This window comes from Oncorhynchus gorbuscha, unplaced genomic scaffold (assembly GCF_021184085.1).
Source record: "Oncorhynchus gorbuscha isolate QuinsamMale2020 ecotype Even-year unplaced genomic scaffold, OgorEven_v1.0 Un_scaffold_4210, whole genome shotgun sequence".
NCBI lineage: Eukaryota > Metazoa > Chordata > Actinopteri > Salmoniformes > Salmonidae > Oncorhynchus > Oncorhynchus gorbuscha.
The window spans coordinates 1-21,074 of record NW_025748281.1 but is presented as its reverse complement, the minus strand read 5'-3'; the positions used below and the strand labels follow the sequence as shown (position 1 = coordinate 21,074).

The 21,074-nt window shown below is 41.4% G+C and overlaps 1 protein-coding gene across 1 annotated transcript in view; it reads left to right on the top strand.

Moving 5' to 3' along the window:
* LOC124028458 (ryanodine receptor 2-like) overlaps nucleotides 1-12,321 on the top strand; it is a gene marked incomplete at its 3' end in the record, with an annotated part of 28,822 nt that extends 16,501 nt beyond the window's left edge. The window contains exons 7-9 of the mRNA XM_046340506.1: nucleotides 1,754-1,833; nucleotides 12,078-12,154; nucleotides 12,249-12,321. Coding sequence (XP_046196462.1) covers nucleotides 1,754-1,833; nucleotides 12,078-12,154; nucleotides 12,249-12,321 — 230 coding nt within the window. The remainder of the gene's footprint in view (nucleotides 1-1,753; nucleotides 1,834-12,077; nucleotides 12,155-12,248) is intronic.
* Nucleotides 12,322-21,074: the final 8,753 nt, after the last annotated feature.

Sequence of the window (21,074 nt, the reverse complement as noted above, 5' to 3'; positions counted from 1 at the left end):
CTACGTTGTGACGTACTAGACCCAGTATAAAGATGACTCTCACAGTAAAGCAGAGCTCTGTCCACAGTAGGTAGGTAGCTACGTTGTGACGTACTAGACCCAGTATAAAGATAACACACAGTAAAGCAGAGCTCTGTCCACAGTAGGTAGGTAGCTACGTTGTGACGTACTAGACCCAGTATAAAGATAACACACAGTAAAGCAGAGCTCTGTCCACAGTAGGTAGGTAGCTACGTTGTGATGTACTAGACCCAGTATAAAGATGACTCTCACAGTAAAGCAGAGCTCTGTCCACAGTAGGTAGGCAGCTACGTTGTGACGTACTAGACCCAGTATAAAGATGACTCTCACAGTAAAGCAGAGCTCTGTCCACAGTAGGTAGGTAGCTACGTTGTGACGTACTAGACCCAGTATAAAGATGACTCTCACAGTAAAGCAGAGCTCTGTCCACAGTAGGTAGGCAGCTACGTTGTGACGTACTAGACCCAGTATAAAGATGACTCTCACAGTAAAGCAGAGCTCTGTCCACAGTAGGTAGGCAGCTACGTTGTGACGTACTAGACCCAGTATAAAGATGACTCTCACAGTAAAGCAGAGCTCTGTCCACAGTAGGTAGGCAGCTACGTTGTGACGTACTAGACCCAGTATAAAGATGACTCTCACAGTAAAGCAGAGCTCTGTCCACAGTAGGTAGGCAGCTACGTTGTGACGTACTAGACCCAGTATAAAGATGACTCTCACAGTAAAGCAGAGCTCTGTCCACAGTAGGTAGGCAGCTACGTTGTGACGTACTAGACCCAGTATAAAGATGACTCTCACAGTAAAGCAGAGCTCTGTCCACAGTAGGTAGGCAGCTACGTTGTGACGTACTAGACCCAGTATAAAGATGACTCTCACAGTAAAGCAGAGCTCTGTCCACAGTAGGTAGGCAGCTACGTTGTGACGTACTAGACCCAGTATAAAGATGACTCACAGTAAAGCAGAGCTCTGTCCACAGTAGGTAGGCAGCTACGTTGTGACGTACTAGACCCAGTATAAAGATGACTCTCACAGTAAAGCAGAGCTCTGTCCACAGTAGGTACGTAGCTACGTCGTGACGTACTAGACCCAGTATAAAGATGACTCTCACAGTAAAGCAGAGCTCTGTCCACAGTAGGTAGGTAGCTACGCTGTGACGTACTAGACCCAGTATAAAGATGACTCTCACAGTAAAGCAGAGCTCTGTCCACAGTAGGTAGGCAGCTACGTTGTGACGTACTAGACCCAGTATAAAGATGACTCTCACAGTAAAGCAGAGCTCTGTCCACAGTAGGTAGGCAGCTACGTTGTGACGTACTAGACCCAGTATAAAGATGACTCTCACAGTAAAGCAGAGCTCTGTCCACAGTAGGTAGGCAGCTACGTTGTGACGTACTAGACCCAGTATAAAGATGACTCTCACAGTAAAGCAGAGCTCTGTCCACAGTAGGTAGGCAGCTACGTTGTGACGTACTAGACCCAGTATAAAGATGACTCTCACAGTAAAGCAGAGCTCTGTCCACAGTAGGTAGGTAGCTACGTCACGTACTAGACCCAGTATAAAGATACTCACAGTAAAGCAGAGCTCTGTCCACAGTAGGTAGGTAGCTACGTCGTGACGTACTAGACCCAGTATAAAGATAACACACAGTAAAGCAGAGCTCTGTCCACAGTAGGTAGGCAGCTACGTCGTGACGTACTAGACCCAGTATAAAGGTGTTGTGTTCCCCACCAGGTGAGATGGGTCCCATGGTGGCCTCTACTCTGAAGCTGGGGATAGCTGTCCTCAATGGAGGCAACTCGACTGTTCAGCAGGTAGGTCCATCTACCATTAAACTGCATCAGTCACTTATCGACCTGGTATCTACCATTAAACTGCATCAGTCAACCATCAGTACTTGACCTGGTATCTACCATTAAACTGCATCAGTCACTTATAACTGGTATCAGTCAATCTTATGGTATCTGGCATCTAATGTCAAAATGCATCATTAAACTCTCATGTCTCTGTAGTGTTTACTCTCTCATGTCTCTGTGTCTCTGTAGTGTTACTCTCTCATGTCTCTGTAGTGTTTACTCTCTCATGTCTCTGTAGTGTTTACTCTCTCATGTCTCTGTAGTGTTTACTCTCTCATGTCTCTGTAGTGTTTACTCTCTCATGTCTCTGTGTCTCTGTAGTGTTACTCTCTCATGTCTCTGTAGTGTTTACTCTCTCATGTCTCTGTAGTGTTTACTCTCTCATGTCTCTGTAGTGTTTACTCTCTCATGTCTCTGTGTCTCTGTAGTGTTTACTCTCTCATGTCTCTGTAGTGTTTACTCTCTCATGTCTCTGTAGTGTTTACTCTCTCATGTCTCTGTGTCTCTGTAGTGTTTACTCTCTCATGTCTCTGTAGTGTTTACTCTCTCATGTCTCTGTAGTGTTTACTCTCTCATGTCTCTGTGTCTCTGTAGTGTTACTCTCTCATGTCTCTGTAGTGTTACTCTCTCATGTCTCTGTAGTGTTTACTCTCTCATGTCTCTGTAGTGTTTACTCTCTCATGTCTCTGTGTCTCTGTAGTGTTACTCTCTCATGTCTCTGTAGTGTTACTCTCTCATGTCTCTGTAGTGTTTACTCTCTCATGTCTCTGTAGTGTTTACTCTCTCATGTCTCTGTAGTGTTTACTCTCTCATGTCTCTGTAGTGTTTACTCTCTAATGTCTCTGTGTCTCTGTAGTGTTTACTCTCTCATGTCTCTGTAGTGTTTACTCTCTCATGTCTCTGTAGTGTTTACTCTCTCATGTCTCTGTAGTGTTTACTTAATGTCTCTGTGTCTCTGTAGTGTTTACTCTCTCATGTCTCTGTAGTGTTTACTCTCTCATGTCTCTGTAGTGTTACTCTCTCATGTCTCTGTAGTGTTTACTCTCTCATGTCTCTGTAGTGTTTACTCTCTCATGTCTCTGTGTCTCTGTAGTGTTTACTCTCTCATGTCTCTGTAGTGTTTACTCTCTAATGTCTCTGTGTCTCTGTGTTTACTCTCTCATGTCTCTGTAGTGTTTACTCTCTCATGTCTCTGTAGTGTTACTCTCTCATGTCTCTGTAGTGTTTACTCTCTGTGTCTCTGTAGTGTTTACTCTCTCATGTCTCTGTAGTGTTTACTCTCTCATGTCTCTGTAGTGTTTACTCTCTCATGTCTCTGTAGTGTTTACTCTCTCATGTCTCTGTAGTGTTTACTCTCTCATGTCTCTGTGTCTCTGTAGTGTTTACTCTCTCATGTCTCTGTAGTGTTTACTCTCTGTGTCTCTGTAGTGTTTACTCTCTCATGTCTCTGTAGTGTTTACTCTCTCATGTCTCTGTAGTGTTTACTCTCTCATGTCTCTGTGTAGTGTTTACTCTGTCTCATGTCTCTGTAGTGTTTACTCTCTCATGTCTCTGTGTCTCTGTAGTGTTTACTCTCTCATGTCTCTGTAGTGTTTACTCTCTCATGTCTCTGTAGTGTTTACTCTCTCATGTCTCTGTAGTGTTTACTCTCTCATGTCTCTGTAGTGTTTACTCTCTCATGTCTCTGTAGTGTTTACTCTCTCATGTCTCTGTAGTGTTTACTCTCTCATGTCTCTGTGTCTCTGTAGTGTTTACTCTCTCATGTCTCTGTGTCTCTGTAGTGTTTACTCTCTCATGTCTCTGTAGTGTTTACTCTCTCATGTCTCTGTAGTGTTTACTCTCTCATGTCTCTGTAGTGTTTACTCTCTCATGTCTCTGTAGTGTTTACTCTCTCATGTCTCTGTAGTGTTTACTCTCTCATGTCTCTGTAGTGTTTACTCTCTAATGTCTCTGTGTCTCTGTAGTGTTACTCTCTCATGTCTCTGTAGTGTTTACTCTCTCATGTCTCTGTAGTGTTTACTCTCTCATGTCTCTGTAGTGTTTACTCTCTCATGTCTCTGTAGTGTTTACTCTCTCATGTCTCTGTAGTGTTTGTAGTGTTTACTCTCTCATGTCTCTGTAGTGTTTACTCTCTCATGTCTCTGTAGTGTTTACTCTCTCATGTCTCTGTAGTGTTTACTCTCTCATGTCTCTGTAGTGTTACTCTCTCATGTCTCTGTAGTGTTTACTCTCTCATGTCTCTGTAGTGTTTACTCTCTCATGTCTCTGTAGTGTTTACTCTCTCATGTCTCTGTAGTGTTTACTCTCTCATGTCTCTGTGTCTCTGTAGTGTTACTCTCTCATGTCTCTGTAGTGTTTACTCTGTAGTGTTTACTGTGTCTCTGTAGTGTTTACTCTCTCATGTCTCTGTAGTGTTTACTCTCTCATGTCTCTGTAGTGTTTACTCTCTCATGTCTCTGTAGTGTTACTCTCTCATGTCTCTGTGTCTCTGTAGTGTTTACTCTCTCATGTCTCTGTAGTGTTTACTCTCTCATGTCTCTGTAGTGTTTACTCTCATGTCTCTGTAGTGTCTCTGTGTAGTGTTTACTCTCTCATGTCTCTGTAGTGTTTACTCTCTCATGTCTCTGTAGTGTTTACTCTCTCATGTCTCTGTAGTGTTTACTCTCTCATGTCTCTGTAGTGTTTACTCTCTCATGTCTCTGTAGTGTTTACTCTCTCATGTCTCTGTAGTGTTTACTCTCTCATGTCTCTGTAGTGTTTACTCTCTCATGTCTCTGTAGTGTTACTCTCTCATGTCTCTGTCTGTAGTGTTACTCTCTCATGTCTCTGTAGTGTTTACTCTCTAATGTCTCTGTAGTGTTACTCTCTCATGTCTCTGTAGTGTTACTCTCTCATGTCTCTGTAGTGTTACTCTCTCATGTCTCTGTAGTGTTACTCTCTCATGTCTCTGTAGTGTTACTCTCTCATGTCTCTGTAGTGTTTACTCTCTCATGTCTCTGTGTCTCTGTAGTGTTACTCTCTCATGTCTCTGTAGTGTTACTCTCTCATGTCTCTGTAGTGTTACTCTCTCATGTCTCTGTAGTGTTACTCTCTCATGTCTCTGTAGTGTTACTCTCTCATGTCTCTGTAGTGTTTACTCTCTAATGTCTCTGTGTCTCTGTAGTGTTACTCTCTCATGTCTCTGTGTCTCTGTAGTGTTACTCTCTCATGTCTCTGTAGTGTTACTCTCTCATGTCTCTGTAGTGTTTACTCTCTCATGTCTCTGTAGTGTTTACTCTCTCATGTCTCTGTAGTGTTTACTCTCTCATGTCTCTGTAGTGTTTACTCTCTAATGTCTCTGTGTCTCTGTAGTGTTACTCTCTCATGTCTCTGTGTCTCTGTAGTGTTTACTCTCTCATGTCTCTGTAGTGTTTACTCTCTCATGTCTCTGTAGTGTTTACTCTCTCATGTCTCTGTAGTGTTTACTCTCTCATGTCTCTGTAGTGTTTACTCTCTCATGTCTCTGTAGTGTTTACTCTCTCTCATGTCTCTGTAGTGTTTACTCTCTCATGTCTCTGTAGTGTTTACTCTCTCATGTCTCTGTAGTGTTACTCTCTCATGTCTCTGTGTCTCTGTAGTGTTTACTCTCTCATGTCTCTGTAGTGTTTACTCTCTCATGTCTCTGTAGTGTTTACTCTCTCATGTCTCTGTAGTGTTTACTCTCTCATGTCTCTGTAGTGTTTACTCTCTCATGTCTCTGTAGTGTTTACTCTCTCATGTCTCTGTAGTGTTTACTCTCTCATGTCTCTGTAGTGTTTACTCTCTCATGTCTCTGTAGTGTTACTCTCTCATGTCTCTGTAGTGTTTACTCTCTCATGTCTCTGTAGTGTTTACTCTCTCATGTCTCTGTAGTGTTTACTCTCTCATGTCTCTGTAGTGTTTACTCTCTCATGTCTCTGTAGTGTTTACTCTCTCATGTCTCTGTAGTGTTTACTCTCTCATGTCTCTGTAGTGTTTACTCTCTGTCTCTGTAATGTCTCTGTGTCTCTGTAGTGTTTACTCTCTCATGTCTCTGTGTCTCTGTAGTGTTACTCTCTCATGTCTCTGTAGTGTTACTCTCTCATGTCTCTGTAGTGTTTACTCTCTCATGTCTCTGTGTCTCTGTAGTGTTTACTCTCTCATGTCTCTGTAGTGTTTACTCTCTCATGTCTCTGTAGTGTTTACTCTCTCATGTCTCTGTAGTGTTTACTCTCTCATGTCTCTGTAGTGTTTACTCTCTCATGTCTCTGTAGTGTTTACTCTCTCATGTCTCTGTAGTGTTTACTCTCTCTGTAGTGTTTACTGTCTCTGTAGTGTTTACTCTCTCATGTCTCTGTAGTGTTTACTCTCTCATGTCTCTGTAGTGTTTACTCTCTCATGTCTCTGTAGTGTTTACTCTCTCATGTCTCTGTAGTGTTTACTCTCTCATGTCTCTGTAGTGTTTACTCTCTCATGTCTCTGTAGTGTTTCTCTCTCATGTCTCTGTAGTGTTTACTCTCTCATGTCTCTGTAGTGTTTACTCTCTCATGTCTCTGTAGTGTTTACTCTCTCATGTCTCTGTAGTGTTTACTCTCTCATGTCTCTGTAGTGTTTACTCTCTCATGTCTCTGTAGTGTTTACTCTCTCATGTCTCTGTGTAGTGTTTACTCTCTCATGTCTCTGTAGTGTTTACTCTCTCATGTCTCTGTAGTGTTTACTCTCTCATGTCTCTGTAGTGTTTACTCTCTCATGTCTCTGTAGTGTTTACTCTCTCATGTCTCTGTAGTGTTTACTCTCTCATGTCTCTGTAGTGTTTCTCTCTCATGTCTCTGTAGTGTTTACTCTCTCATGTCTCTGTAGTGTTTACTCTCTCATGTCTCTGTAGTGTTTACTCTCTCATGTCTCTGTGTCTCTGTAGTGTTTACTCTCTAATGTCTCTGTAGTGTTTACTCTCTAATGTCTCTGTAGTGTTTACTCTCTCATGTCTCTGTAGTGTTACTCTCTCATGTCTCTGTAGTGTTTACTCTCTCATGTCTCTGTGTCTCTGTAGTGTTTACTCTCTCATGTCTCTGTAGTGTTTACTCTCTAATGTCTCTGTAGTGTTTACTCTCTCATGTCTCTGTAGTGTTTACTCTCTCATGTCTCTGTAGTGTTACTCTCTCATGTCTCTGTAGTGTTTACTCTCTCATGTCTCTGTGTCTCTGTAGTGTTTACTCTCTAATGTCTCTGTGTCTCTGTAGTGTTTACTCTCTCATGTCTCTGTGTCTCTGTAGTGTTTACTCTCTCATGTCTCTGTAGTGTTTACTCTCTCATGTCTCTGTAGTGTTTACTCTCTCTCATGTCTCTGTAGTGTTTACTCTCTCATGTCTCTGTAGTGTTTACTCTCTCATGTCTCTGTAGTGTTTACTCTCTCATGTCTCTGTAGTGTTTACTCTCTCATGTCTCTGTAGTGTTTACTCTCTCATGTCTCTGTAGTGTTTACTCTCTCATGTCTCTGTAGTGTTTACTCTCTCATGTCTCTGTAGTGTTTACTCTCTCATGTCTCTGTAGTGTTACTCTCTCATGTCTCTGTAGTGTTTACTCTCTCATGTCTCTGTAGTGTTTACTCTCTCATGTCTCTGTAGTGTTTACTCTCTCATGTCTCTGTAGTGTTTACTCTCTCATGTCTCTGTAGTGTTTACTCTCTCATGTCTCTGTAGTGTTTACTCTCTCATGTCTCTGTAGTGTTTACTCTCTCATGTCTCTGTAGTGTTACTCTCTCATGTCTCTGTAGTGTTTACTCTCTCATGTCTCTGTAGTGTTTACTCTCTCATGTCTCTGTAGTGTTACTCTCTCATGTCTCTGTAGTGTTTACTCTCTCATGTCTCTGTAGTGTTTACTCTCTCATGTCTCTGTAGTGTTTACTCTCTCATGTCTCTGTGTCTCTGTAGTGTTTACTCTCTCATGTCTCTGTAGTGTTTACTCTCTAATGTCTCTGTGTCTCTGTAGTGTTTACTCTCTCATGTCTCTGTAGTGTTTACTCTCTCATGTCTCTGTAGTGTTTACTCTCTCATGTCTCTGTAGTGTTTACTCTCTCATGTCTCTGTAGTGTTTACTCTCTCATGTCTCTGTAGTGTTTACTCTCTCATGTCTCTGTAGTGTTTACTCTCTAATGTCTCTGTGTCTCTGTAGTGTTTACTCTCTCATGTCTCTGTAGTGTTTACTCTCTCATGTCTCTGTAGTGTTTACTCTCTCATGTCTCTGTAGTGTTTACTCTCTCATGTCTCTGTGTCTCTGTAGTGTTACTCTCTAATGTCTCTGTGTCTCTGTAGTGTTTACTCTCTCATGTCTCTGTAGTGTTACTCTCTCATGTCTCTGTAGTGTTTACTCTCTAATGTCTCTGTGTCTCTGTAGTGTTTACTCTCTCATGTCTCTGTAGTGTTTACTCTCTCATGTCTCTGTAGTGTTTACTCTCTCATGTCTCTGTAGTGTTTACTCTCTAATGTCTCTGTGTCTCTGTAGTGTTTACTCTCTCATGTCTCTGTAGTGTTTACTCTCTCATGTCTCTGTAGTGTTTACTCTCTCATGTCTCTGTAGTGTTTACTCTCTCATGTCTCTGTAGTGTTTACTCTCTCATGTCTCTGTAGTGTTTACTCTCTCATGTCTCTGTAGTGTTTACTCTCTAATGTCTCTGTGTCTCTGTAGTGTTTACTCTCTAATGTCTCTGTGTCTCTGTAGTGTTTACTCTCTCATGTCTCTGTAGTGTTTACTCTCTCATGTCTCTGTAGTGTTACTCTCTCATGTCTCTGTAGTGTTTACTCTCTAATGTCTCTGTAGTGTTTACTCTCTCTCTGTAGTGTTTACTCTGTCATGTCTCTGTAGTGTTTACTCTCTCATGTCTCTGTAGTGTTTACTCTCTCATGTCTCTGTAGTGTTTACTCTCTCATGTCTCTGTGTCTCTGTAGTGTTTACTCTCTCATGTCTCTGTGTCTCTGTAGTGTTTACTCTCTCATGTCTCTGTGTCTCTGTAGTGTTTACTCTCTCATGTCTCTGTAGTGTTTACTCTCTCATGTCTCTGTAGTGTTTACTCTCTCATGTCTCTGTAGTGTTTACTCTCTCATGTCTCTGTAGTGTTTACTCTCTCATGTCTCTGTAGTGTTTACTCTCTCATGTCTCTGTGTCTCTGTAGTGTTTACTCTCTCATGTCTCTGTAGTGTTTACTCTCTCATGTCTCTGTGTCTCTGTAGTGTTTACTCTCTCATGTCTCTGTAGTGTTTACTCTCTCATGTCTCTGTAGTGTTTACTCTCTCATGTCTCTGTGTCTCTGTAGTGTTTACTCTCTGTGTCTCTGTAGTGTTTACTCTCTCATGTCTCTGTGTCTCTGTAGTGTTTACTCTCTCATGTCTCTGTAGTGTTTACTCTCTCATGTCTCTGTAGTGTTTACTCTCTCATGTCTCTGTAGTGTTTACTCTCTCATGTCCCTGTAGTGTTTACTCTCTCATGTCTCTGTAGTGTTTACTCTCTAATGTCTCTGTAGTGTTTACTCTCTAATGTCTCTGTAGTGTTTACTCTCTCATATCTCTGTAGTGTTTACTCTCTCATGTCTCTGTAGTGTTACTCTCTCATGTCTCTGTAGTGTTTACTCTCTAATGTCTCTGTGTCTCTGTAGTGTTTACTCTCTCATGTCTCTGTAGTGTTTACTCTCTCATGTCTCTGTGTCTCTGTAGTGTTACTCTCTCATGTCTCTGTAGTGTTTACTCTCTAATGTCTCTGTGTCTCTGTAGTGTTTACTCTCTCATGTCTCTGTAGTGTTTACTCTCTCATGTCTCTGTGTCTCTGTAGTGTTACTCTCTCATGTCTCTGTAGTGTTTACTCTCTAATGTCTCTGTGTCTCTGTAGTGTTTACTCTCTCATGTCTCTGTAGTGTTTACTCTCTCATGTCTCTGTAGTGTTTACTCTCTCATGTCTCTGTAGTGTTTACTCTCTCATGTCTCTGTAGTGTTTACTCTCTCATGTCTCTGTAGTGTTTACTCTCTCATGTCTCTGTGTCTCTGTAGTGTTTACTCTCTCATGTCTCTGTAGTGTTTACTCTCTAATGTCTCTGTGTCTCTGTAGTGTTTACTCTCTCATGTCTCTGTAGTGTTTACTCTCTCATGTCTCTGTAGTGTTTACTCTCTCATGTCTCTGTAGTGTTTACTCTCTCATGTCTCTGTAGTGTTTACTCTCTCATGTCTCTGTAGTGTTTACTCTCTCATGTCTCTGTAGTGTTTACTCTCTCATGTCTCTGTAGTGTTTACTCTCTAATGTCTCTGTGTCTCTGTAGTGTTTACTCTCTCATGTCCCTGTAGTGTTTACTCTCTCATGTCTCTGTAGTGTTTACTCTCTCATGTCTCTGTAGTGTTTACTCTCTAATGTCTCTGTGTCTCTGTAGTGTTTACTCTCTAATGTCTCTGTGTCTCTGTAGTGTTTACTCTCTCATGTCTCTGTAGTGTTACTCTCTCATGTCTCTGTAGTGTTTACTCTCTAATGTCTCTGTGTCTCTGTAGTGTTTACTCTCTCATGTCTCTGTAGTGTTTACTCTCTCATGTCTCTGTAGTGTTACTCTCTCATGTCTCTGTAGTGTTTACTCTCTAATGTCTCTGTGTCTCTGTAGTGTTTACTCTCTCATGTCTCTGTAGTGTTTACTCTCTCATGTCTCTGTAGTGTTTACTCTCTCATGTCTCTGTAGTGTTTACTCTCTCATGTCTCTGTAGTGTTTACTCTCTCATGTCTCTGTAGTGTTTACTCTCTCATGTCTCTGTAGTGTTTACTCTCTAATGTCTCTGTGTCTCTGTAGTGTTTACTCTCTAATGTCTCTGTGTCTCTGTAGTGTTTACTCTCTCATGTCTCTGTAGTGTTTACTCTCTCATGTCTCTGTAGTGTTACTCTCTCATGTCTCTGTAGTGTTTACTCTCTAATGTCTCTGTAGTGTTTACTCTCTCATGTCTCTGTAGTGTTTACTCTCTAATGTCTCTGTAGTGTTTACTCTCTCATGTCTCTGTAGTGTTTACTCTCTCATGTCTCTGTAGTGTTACTCTCTCATGTCTCTGTAGTGTTTACTCTCTCATGTCTCTGTGTCTCTGTAGTGTTTACTCTCTAATGTCTCTGTGTCTCTGTAGTGTTTACTCTCTCATGTCTCTGTGTCTCTGTAGTGTTTACTCTCTCATGTCTCTGTAGTGTTTACTCTCTCATGTCTCTGTAGTGTTTACTCTCTCATGTCTCTGTAGTGTTTACTCTCTCATGTCTCTGTAGTGTTACTCTCTCATGTCTCTGTAGTGTTTACTCTCTCATGTCTCTGTGTCTCTGTAGTGTTTACTCTCTCATGTCTCTGTGTCTCTGTAGTGTTTACTCTCTCATGTCTCTGTGTCTCTGTAGTGTTTACTCTCTCATGTCTCTGTAGTGTTACTCTCTCATGTCTCTGTAGTGTTTACTCTCTCATGTCTCTGTAGTGTTTACTCTCTCATGTCTCTGTGTCTCTGTAGTGTTTACTCTCTCATGTCTCTGTGTCTCTGTAGTGTTTACTCTCTCATGTCTCTGTAGTGTTTACTCTCTCATGTCTCTGTAGTGTTTACTCTCTCATGTCTCTGTAGTGTTTACTCTCTCATGTCCCTGTAGTGTTTACTCTCTGTCTCTGTGTCTCTGTAGTGTTTACTCTCTATGTCTCTGTGTCTCTGTAGTGTTTACTCTCTCAATGTCTCTGTGTCTCTGTAGTGTTTACTCTCTCATATCTCTGTAGTGTTTACTCTCTCATGTCTCTGTAGTGTTTACTCTCTCATGTCTCTGTAGTGTTTACTCTCTCATGTCTCTGTGTCTGTAGTGTTTACTCTCTCATGTCTCTGTAGTGTTTACTCTCTAATGTCTCTCTGTAGTGTTTACTCTCTCATGTCTCTGTAGTGTTTACTCTCTAATGTCTCTGTGTCTCTGTGTTTACTCTCTCATGTCTCTGTAGTGTTTACTCTCTCTGTCTCATGTGTCTCTGTAGTGTTACTCTCTCATGTCTCTGTAGTGTTTACTCTCTAATGTCTCTGTGTCTCTCATGTCTCTGTAGTGTTTACTCTCTCATGTCTCTGTAGTGTTTACTCTCTCATGTCTCTGTAGTGTTTACTCTCTCATGTCTCTGTAGTGTTTACTCTCTCATGTCTCTGTAGTGTTTACTCTCTCATATCTCCCGTGTTTCTCTCTGACAGAAAATGCTGGACTACCTGAAAGACAAGAAGGACGTGGGCTTCTTCCAAAGTCTGGCTGGTCTGATGCAGTCGTGCAGGTACTGCTGTACCCTCCTCATCCTCGTCGCTCGCTCCGTCCGGTGGAGTGTTCGGTGTAAATATGTTGTTAACCTCTCTGTCTCTCTGTTCCAGTGTTCTGGACCTGAATGCGTTTGAGCGCCAGAATAAAGCAGAGGGACTGGGCATGGTGACAGAGGAGGATCAGGTACATATTAACTACCGACAAGTAGAAACTCTAATTAAAGGTAATGTCCCTACTGTCTCCTTCTGTCTATGATAATTAAAGGTAATGTCCCTACTGTCTCCTACTGATATTAATTAAAGGTAATGTCCTACTGTCTCCTACTGTCTATGATAATTAAGGTAATGTCCCTACTGTCTCCTACTGTCTATGATAATTAAAGGTAATGTCCCTACTGTCTCCTACTGTCTATGATAATTAAAGGTAATGTCCCTACTGTCTCCTACTGTCTATGATAATTAAAGGTAATGTCCCTACTGTCTCCTACTGTCTATGATAATTAAAGGTAATGTCCCTACTGTCTCCTACTGTCTATGATAATTAAAGGTAATGTCCTACTGTCTCTGTACAACACGTGCTGAATATGGGAGAGTTCATCGCCATAATGTCTTCACAATATATTCAGTATTAAACAGGGAAAGAATTCATATCAGAACACACATGGACATAATAGAAGATTAAACATAGACGTATTATATATATATAAGATATTTAAGATTCATATTTAAGATATGTTTAATATATATCGTGTTGTAGTTGTGCCTCTTGTCCAAATTCATCCTGGTTTTCTTCCTCTGTCTTTTTGTTGTGTCATCACATTGACTGGACAGGAGTTATGTTGGGTTTGGACACTGAAAATACAGCGTCTCCTGTATCTGTGTCGTCTGTCTACGTGCAACAATCACTTTTCATTTCCTGCTGTCCACGTCAAATGTCTTTGTGCTCTTCAGTTATTTACTAACCTCCCATGTGTTGTTGTCTATGGGTGCCACATTCTACCTGTGTTGTGGTCAATGTTGTATTCAAAGGCTGGATGGATGGACAACATTTCTAAGAATGTATCAAAGTTGATGGTAATTTATAGCGAGCGTTTCCAATATGCTAGTGAGGCGGTGTAGGAACAAATTCCCTGTTTTCTCTTTGACAAATAATTTTTACTTTTTTTTTAAAGGATAAATTGACAACAAAGCTTATCCCATACCCAAGTCAATCAGCACAAAGCTTATCCCATACGCAAGTCAATCAGCACAAAGCTTATCCCATACTCAAGTCAATCAGCACAAAGCTTATCCCATACACAAGTCAATCAGCACAAAGCTTATCCCATACCCAAGTCAATCAGCACAAAGCTTATCCCATACCCAAGTCAATCAGCACAAAGCTTATCCCATACTCAAGTCAATCAGCACAAAGCTTATCCCATACACAAGTCAATCAGCACAAAGCTTATCCCATACACAAGTCAATCAGCACAAAGCTTATCCCAATCAATCAGCACAAAGCTTATCCCATACTCAAGTCAATCAGCACAAAGCTTATCACACGCAAGTCAATCAGCACAAAGCTTATCCCATACTCAAGTCAATCATTTTCAAAGCTTATCCCATACGCAAGTCAATCAGCACAAGCAGAGTGAATCAGTGGAGCCACAGGGTTGAACAAACAAACAACAATCGCTAATCATTGCAAAACTTAGTATTTATTAGTTTTTTTTGCGACATAATAAAACCTTCAAAATCATCATTGTTAATGTTAGTAGGAAGAGTGGCATCTGGAAGGTTTTCTGTCATACACTCAATCTTACTTCTCATATGCAGTAGAAGAAATATAAGCATTTTGCTCTTTTATTTTGTATGTTTAATTTTCTCTCCCTCATTTTAAAACAAAATGTTTCATAGTGGATCACACATGTTGCCACTACTTGATTTGAAACAGAATACAATTCCTTTTTTTTGGGGGGGGGGTTATGGATAATCAACCAACTGTTTTGTCACAGTACCCTGTTCTAAATGTGCAATCTTCTAGAACTCTGACCAACTTAATTCCTATTCTAAATTATCTACAATGTGCAGTCTTCTAGAACTCTGACCAACTTAATTCCTATTCTAAATTCTCTACAATGTGCAGTCTTCTAGAACTCTGACCAACTCTTTTCCTATTCTAAATTCTCTACAATGTGCAGACTTCTAGAACTCTGACCAACTGAATTCCTATTCTAAATTCTCTACAATATGCAGTCTTCTAGAACTCTGACCAACTATTTTCCTATTCTAAATTCTCTACAATGCAGTCTTCTAGAACTCTGACCAACTCAATTCCTATTCTAAATTCTCTACAATGTGCAGACTTCTAGAACTCTGACCAACTGAATTCCTATTCTAAATTCTCTACAATGTGCAGTCTTCTAGAACTCTGACCAACTCTTTTCCTATTCTAAATTCTCTACAATGTGCAGACTTCTAGAACTCTGACCAACTGAATTCCTATTCTAAATTCTCTACAATGTGCAGACTTCTAGAACTCTGACCAACTGAATTCCTATTCTAAATTCTCTACAATGTGCAGTCTTCTAGAACTCTGACCAACTTAATTCCTATTCTAAATTCTCTACAATGTGCAGTCTTCTAGAACTCTGACCAACTCTTTTCCTATTCTAAATTCTCTACAATGTGCAGTCTTCTAGAACTCTGACCCAACTAATTCTAAATTCTCTACAATGTGCAGTCTTCTAGAACTCTGACCAACTATTTTCCTATTCTAAATTCTCTACAATGTGCAGTCTTCTAGAACTCTGACCAACTATTTTCCTATTCTAAATTCTCTACAATGTGCGGTCTTCTAGAACTCTGACCAACTCTTTTCCTATTCTAAATTCTCTACAATGTGCAGTCTTCTAGAACTCTGACCAACTTAATTCCTATTCTAAATTCTCTACAATGTGCAGTCTTCTAGAACTCTGACCAACTTAATTCCTATTCTAAATTCTCTACAATGTGCAGTCTTCTAGAACTCTGACCAACTTAATTCCTATTCTAAATTCTCTACAATGTGCAGTCTTCTAGAACTTTGACCAACTCTTTTCCTGTTCTAAATTCTCTTTTCTTAATTCTCTTTGGAACGCCGTTTGGGTCTTTGCGTGACATTGTTTGCATCCATCAGCTAGCTAGCTTGTTTTATGACCAGCACTGTCCAGAGCCTGGGGAAGTGTGTCAGAAAAAACTTCACCAGCATCATAGCATATGAAACACAACATGACTTATGAAACACGACATGACATATGAAACACAACATGACATATGAAACACAACATGACATATGAAACACAACATTTCAAACTCGACATGACATATGAAACACAACATGACTTATGAAACACAACATGACATATGAAACACAACATGACATATGAAACACGACATGACATATGAAACACAACATGACATATGAAACACAACATGACATATGAAACACAACATGACATATGGAACACTACATGACATATGAAACACGACATGACATATGAAACACAACATGACATATGAAACACAACATGACATATGAAACACAACATGACATATGGAACACAACATGACATATGAAACACAACATGACATATGGAACACTACATGACATATGGAACATGACATATGGAACACGACATGACATATGAAACACAACATGACATATGAAACACAACATGACATATGGAACACTACATGACATATGAAACACGACATGAAACTCAACACGACATGACATATGAAACACAGCATGACATATGAAACACGACATATGAAACACGACATGACATATGAAACACTACATGACATATGAAACTCAACATGACATATGAAACACTACATGACATATGAAACACAACATGACATATGAAACTCAACATGACATATGAAACACAACATGACATATGAAACTCAACATGACATATGAAACACGACATGACTTATGGAACACAACATGACATATGAAACACGACATATGAAACACAACATGACATATGAAACACGACATGACATATGAAACACGACATATGAAACACAACATGACATATGAAACACGACATGACATATGAAACACGACATGACATATGAAACACGACATGACATATGAAACTCAACATGACATATGGAACACGACATGACATATGAAACACTACATGAAACATGACATGACATATGAAGCACTACATGACATATAAAACACGACATGAAACACAACATGACATATGAAACACGACATGACATATGAAGCACGACATGACATATGGAACACGACATGACATATGAAACTCAACATGACATATGGAACATGACATGACATATGGAACACGACATGACTTATGAAACACGACATGACATATGAAACTCAACATGACATATGGAACACGACATGACATATGAAACACTACATGAAACATGACATGACATATGAAGCACGACATGACATATGAAGCACGACATGACATATGAAACTCAACATGACATATGGAACACGACATGACATATGAAACACTACATGAAACATGACATGACATGACATATGAAGCACTACATGACATATAAAACACTACATGACATATGAAACACGACATGACATATGGAACACGACATGACATATGGAACATGACATATGGGACACTACATGACATATGGAACACGACATGGATACTCTAATCAATGTGTAATAACTGCGTAAAACATGTATGAACGTTTTGAATTATTATGTGACGTGCAGTCATATTCAGGTCCTGATTGGTCAACAAGCTTATTTTGACACGTCAAATAGTGTTTATTGACGTTTATCTTTCTTTTGACACGCAAAGACCCAAACGTGGTTCCATAATTCTCTACAATGTACAGTGACGACTTCTGCTCTGCGCTATACTTCACCCTAAAACTGATTTATTTGCAAAGAAACAAACCGATATGAAAACCATATTGAAAGCTATTTGTAATCTGTTTGACTTCTGCTTTCTTTCTTTCCTTTTTTCTCTTTGATTTAATGTACTGTCTTCCCCGTCCTCAGTCATCACTCATGAGCGTGGTAATTATGACTTCTGCCATTTTCCCGTCGTTCGTTCGTTAGCTTTGTGTTGTTAGATGTGATTTAGCTGTCCAGGTCGTGAGTCAAACGCCTCGTCCTTCCCTATATCCTGCTGCTCTGCCTTTACTATAGCATGACGCTGTCAATCTGTTCTGAGGTCTGGTTTACCTCTCTCTCTCACCTCCTCTCTCTCTCACCTCTTCTCTCTCTCTTACCTCTTCTCTCTCTCTCTCTCTCTCTCACCTCTTCTCTCTCTCTCTCTCTCTCTCACCTCTTCTCTCTCTCTTACCTCCTCTCTCTCTCACCTCTTCTCTCTCTCTTACCTCTTCTCTCTCTTACCTCTTCACCTCTTCTCTCTCTCTCTCTCTCTCTCTCAGCTCTTCTCTCTCTCTTACCTGTTTTCTCTCTTACCTCTTCTCTCTCACCTCTTCTCTCTCACCTCTTTCTCACCTCTTCTCTCTTTCTCACCTCTTCTCTCTCTCTCTCTCACCTCTTCTCTCTCTCTCTCTCTCTCTCTCTCACCTCTTCTATCTTTCTCACCTCTTCTCTCTCTCCCTCACCTCTCTCTCTCTCTGCTCCCTCTCTCTGCCCTCTCTCTGCTCCTCTGCTCTCTCTCTCTCTCTCTCTCTCTCTCTCTCTCTCTCTCTCTCTCTCTCTCTCTCTCTCTATCCAACCTAGAGCCATGCAATGCTGTTGTAGAGTTGTACTGTAGGCAACCAGCCTCTCTCTCTCTCCCCGTCATCCCTCTTGGGGTTTGTATCTGGCTGTAACTCTAGATGTAAGATCAGTGAGCTGTTTTGAAGTGAAGTGGTGGTTTGGTCTGTTCTGGTCCCACGTCGTGGCAGTTGGCTGGATGTGTGTTATTCATATATATATATAAGGAGAACTTGTGGTGCTCTCTGTCATCTGTTGTGCATTAAGAACCTGTGGCTGATTGGCTTCAGTGGTCTGATCTGTGCCTAGTGGAAGGTTTACCCAATCACCCAAGTGTCTCCCCTCTGATTGGTCCAGTTGTTGACCCTGTGTGCCTGTGATTGGTCCAGCTGTTGATTCTGTGTTCTGTGATTGGTCCAGCTGTTGATTCTGTGTTCTGTGATTGTTCCAGCTGTGATGTAGTCGATGTTGTATCCTTTGTTGTTGCTTGTGTCCGCATTCAGGTTTTCCTGGGTTTTACGTGAAAATTGTCAATTTTTTTTTCAATGAACTTTCCCCCAATTATTTACGTTGTGTTTTTGAACTGATATTGTATTTTAATTCATGTTTCTGTTGTTGTTATTGATTTACACTGAATATCTCTTTGAAAAGTCCATATTAGTATGTATGATATACCAGAGCAATCTAAATGGTAATGGGTGACAGTTGATTCATGAGTTGGTAATAATTACTGTCTACTGGCAAAATGATGTTTTCCTAGTTGTTAACGTTATTCATGACCCTTATAAGATTTATAAGAAAGTCATGACAACATGTGAAATATTCCCAGGAAACATACAGCCTTCCGCTGACCAATATTCCCAGGAAACATACAGCCTTCCGCTGACCAATATTCTAGGAAACATACAGCCTTCCGTTGACCAATATTCCCAGGAAACATACAGCCTTCCGCTGACCAATATTCCCAGGAAACATACAGCCTTCCACTGACCAATATTCCTGGAAACATACAGCCTTCCGCTGACCAATATTCCCAGGGAAACATACAGCCTTCCGCTGGACCAATATTCCCAGGAAACATACAGCCTTCCGCTGACCAATATTCCCAGAAACATACAGCCTTCCGCTGACCAATATTCCCAGGAAACATACAGCCTTCCGCTGACCAATATTCCCAGGAAACATACAGCCTTCCGTTGACCAATATTCCCAGGAAACATACAGCCTTCCGCTGACCAATATTCCCAGGAAACATACAGCCTTCCGCTGACCAATATTCTCAGGAAACATACAGCCTTCCGCTGACCAATATTCCCAGGAAACATACAGCCTTCCGCTGACCAATATTCCCAGGAAACATACAGCCTTCCGTAGCTGACCAATATTCCCAGGAAACATACAGCCTTCCGCTGACCAATATTCCCAGGAAACATACATATACAGGAGGTACCGGTACAGAGTCAATGTGGAGGCTATATACAGGGGTACCAGTACAGAGTCAATGTGGAGGCTATATACAGGGGTACCGGTACAGAGTCAATGTGGAGGCTATATAGGTACCAGTACAGAGTCAATGTGGATTATATACAGGGGGTACCAGTACAGAGTCAATGTGGAGGCTATATACAGGGGTACCGGTACAGAGTCAATGTGGAGGCTATATACAGGGGTACCGGTACAGAGTCAATGTGGGAGGCTATATACAGGGGTACTGGCACAGAGTCAATGTGGAGACTATATACAGGGGTACTGGTACAGAGTCAATGTGGAGGCTATATACAGGGGGTACTGGTACAGAGTCAATGTGGAGGCTATATACAGGGGTACCGGTACAGAGTCAATGTGGAGGCTATATACAGGGGTACCGGTACAGAGTCAATGTGGAGGCTATATACAGGGGTACCGGTACAGAGTCAATGTGGAGGCTATATACAGGGGGTACCGGTACAGAGTCAATGTGGAGGCTATATACAGGGGGTACCGGTACAGAGTCAATGTGGAGGCTATATACAGGGGGTACCGGTACAGAGTCAATGTGGAGGCTATATACAGGGGGTACCAGTACAGAGTCAATGTGGAGGCTATATACAGGGGGTACCGGTACAGAGTCAATGTAGAGACTATATACAGGGGGTACTGGTACAGAGTCAATGTGGAGACTATATACAGGGGGTACCGTTACAGAGTCAATGTGGAGGCTATATACAGGGGGTACCGGTACAGAGTCAATGTAGAGACTATATACAGGGGGTACCGGTACAGAGTCAATGTGGAGACTATATACAGGGGGTACCGGTACAGAGTCAATGTGGAGGCTATATACAGGGGTACCAGTACAGAGTCAATGTAGAGACTATATACAGGGGTACCGGTACAGAGTCAATGTGGAGGCTATATACAGGGGGTACCAGTACAGAGTCAATGTAGAGACTATATACAGGGGGTACTGGTACAGAGTCAATGTGGAGGCTATATACAGGGGGTACCGGTACAGAGTCAATGTAGAGACTATATACAGGGGGTACCGGTACAGAGTCAATGTGGAGGCTATATACAGGGGGTACTGGTACAGAGTCAATGTGGAGGCTATATACAGGGGTACCGGTACAGAGTCAATGTGGAGACTATATACAGGGGGTACTGGTACAGAGTCAATGTGGAGGCTATATACAGGGGGTACTGGTACAGAGTCAATGTGGAGGCTATATACAGGGGGTACTGGTACAGAGTCAATGTGGAGGCTATATACAGGGGTACCGGTACAGAGTCAATGTGGAGACTATATACAGGGGTACCGGTACAGAGTCAATGTGGAGGCTATATACAGGGGGTACCGGTACAGAGTCAATGTGGAGGCTAGATACAGGGGTACCGGTACAGAGTCAATGTGGAGGCTATATACAGGGGGTACCGGTACAGAGTCAATGTGGAGGCTAGATACAGGGGGTACCGGTACAGAGTCAATGTGGAGGCTATATACAGGGGGTACCGGTACAGAGTCAATGTGGAGGCTATATACAGGGGTACCGGTACAGAGTCAATGTGGAGGCTATATACAGGGGGTACCGGTACAGAGTCAATGTGGAGGCTATATACAGGGGGTACCTGGTACAGAGTCAATGTGGAGACTATATACAGGGGGTACTGGTACAGAGTCAATGTGGAGGCTATATACAGGGGTACCGGTACAGAGTCAATGTGGAGGCTAGATACAGGGGTAC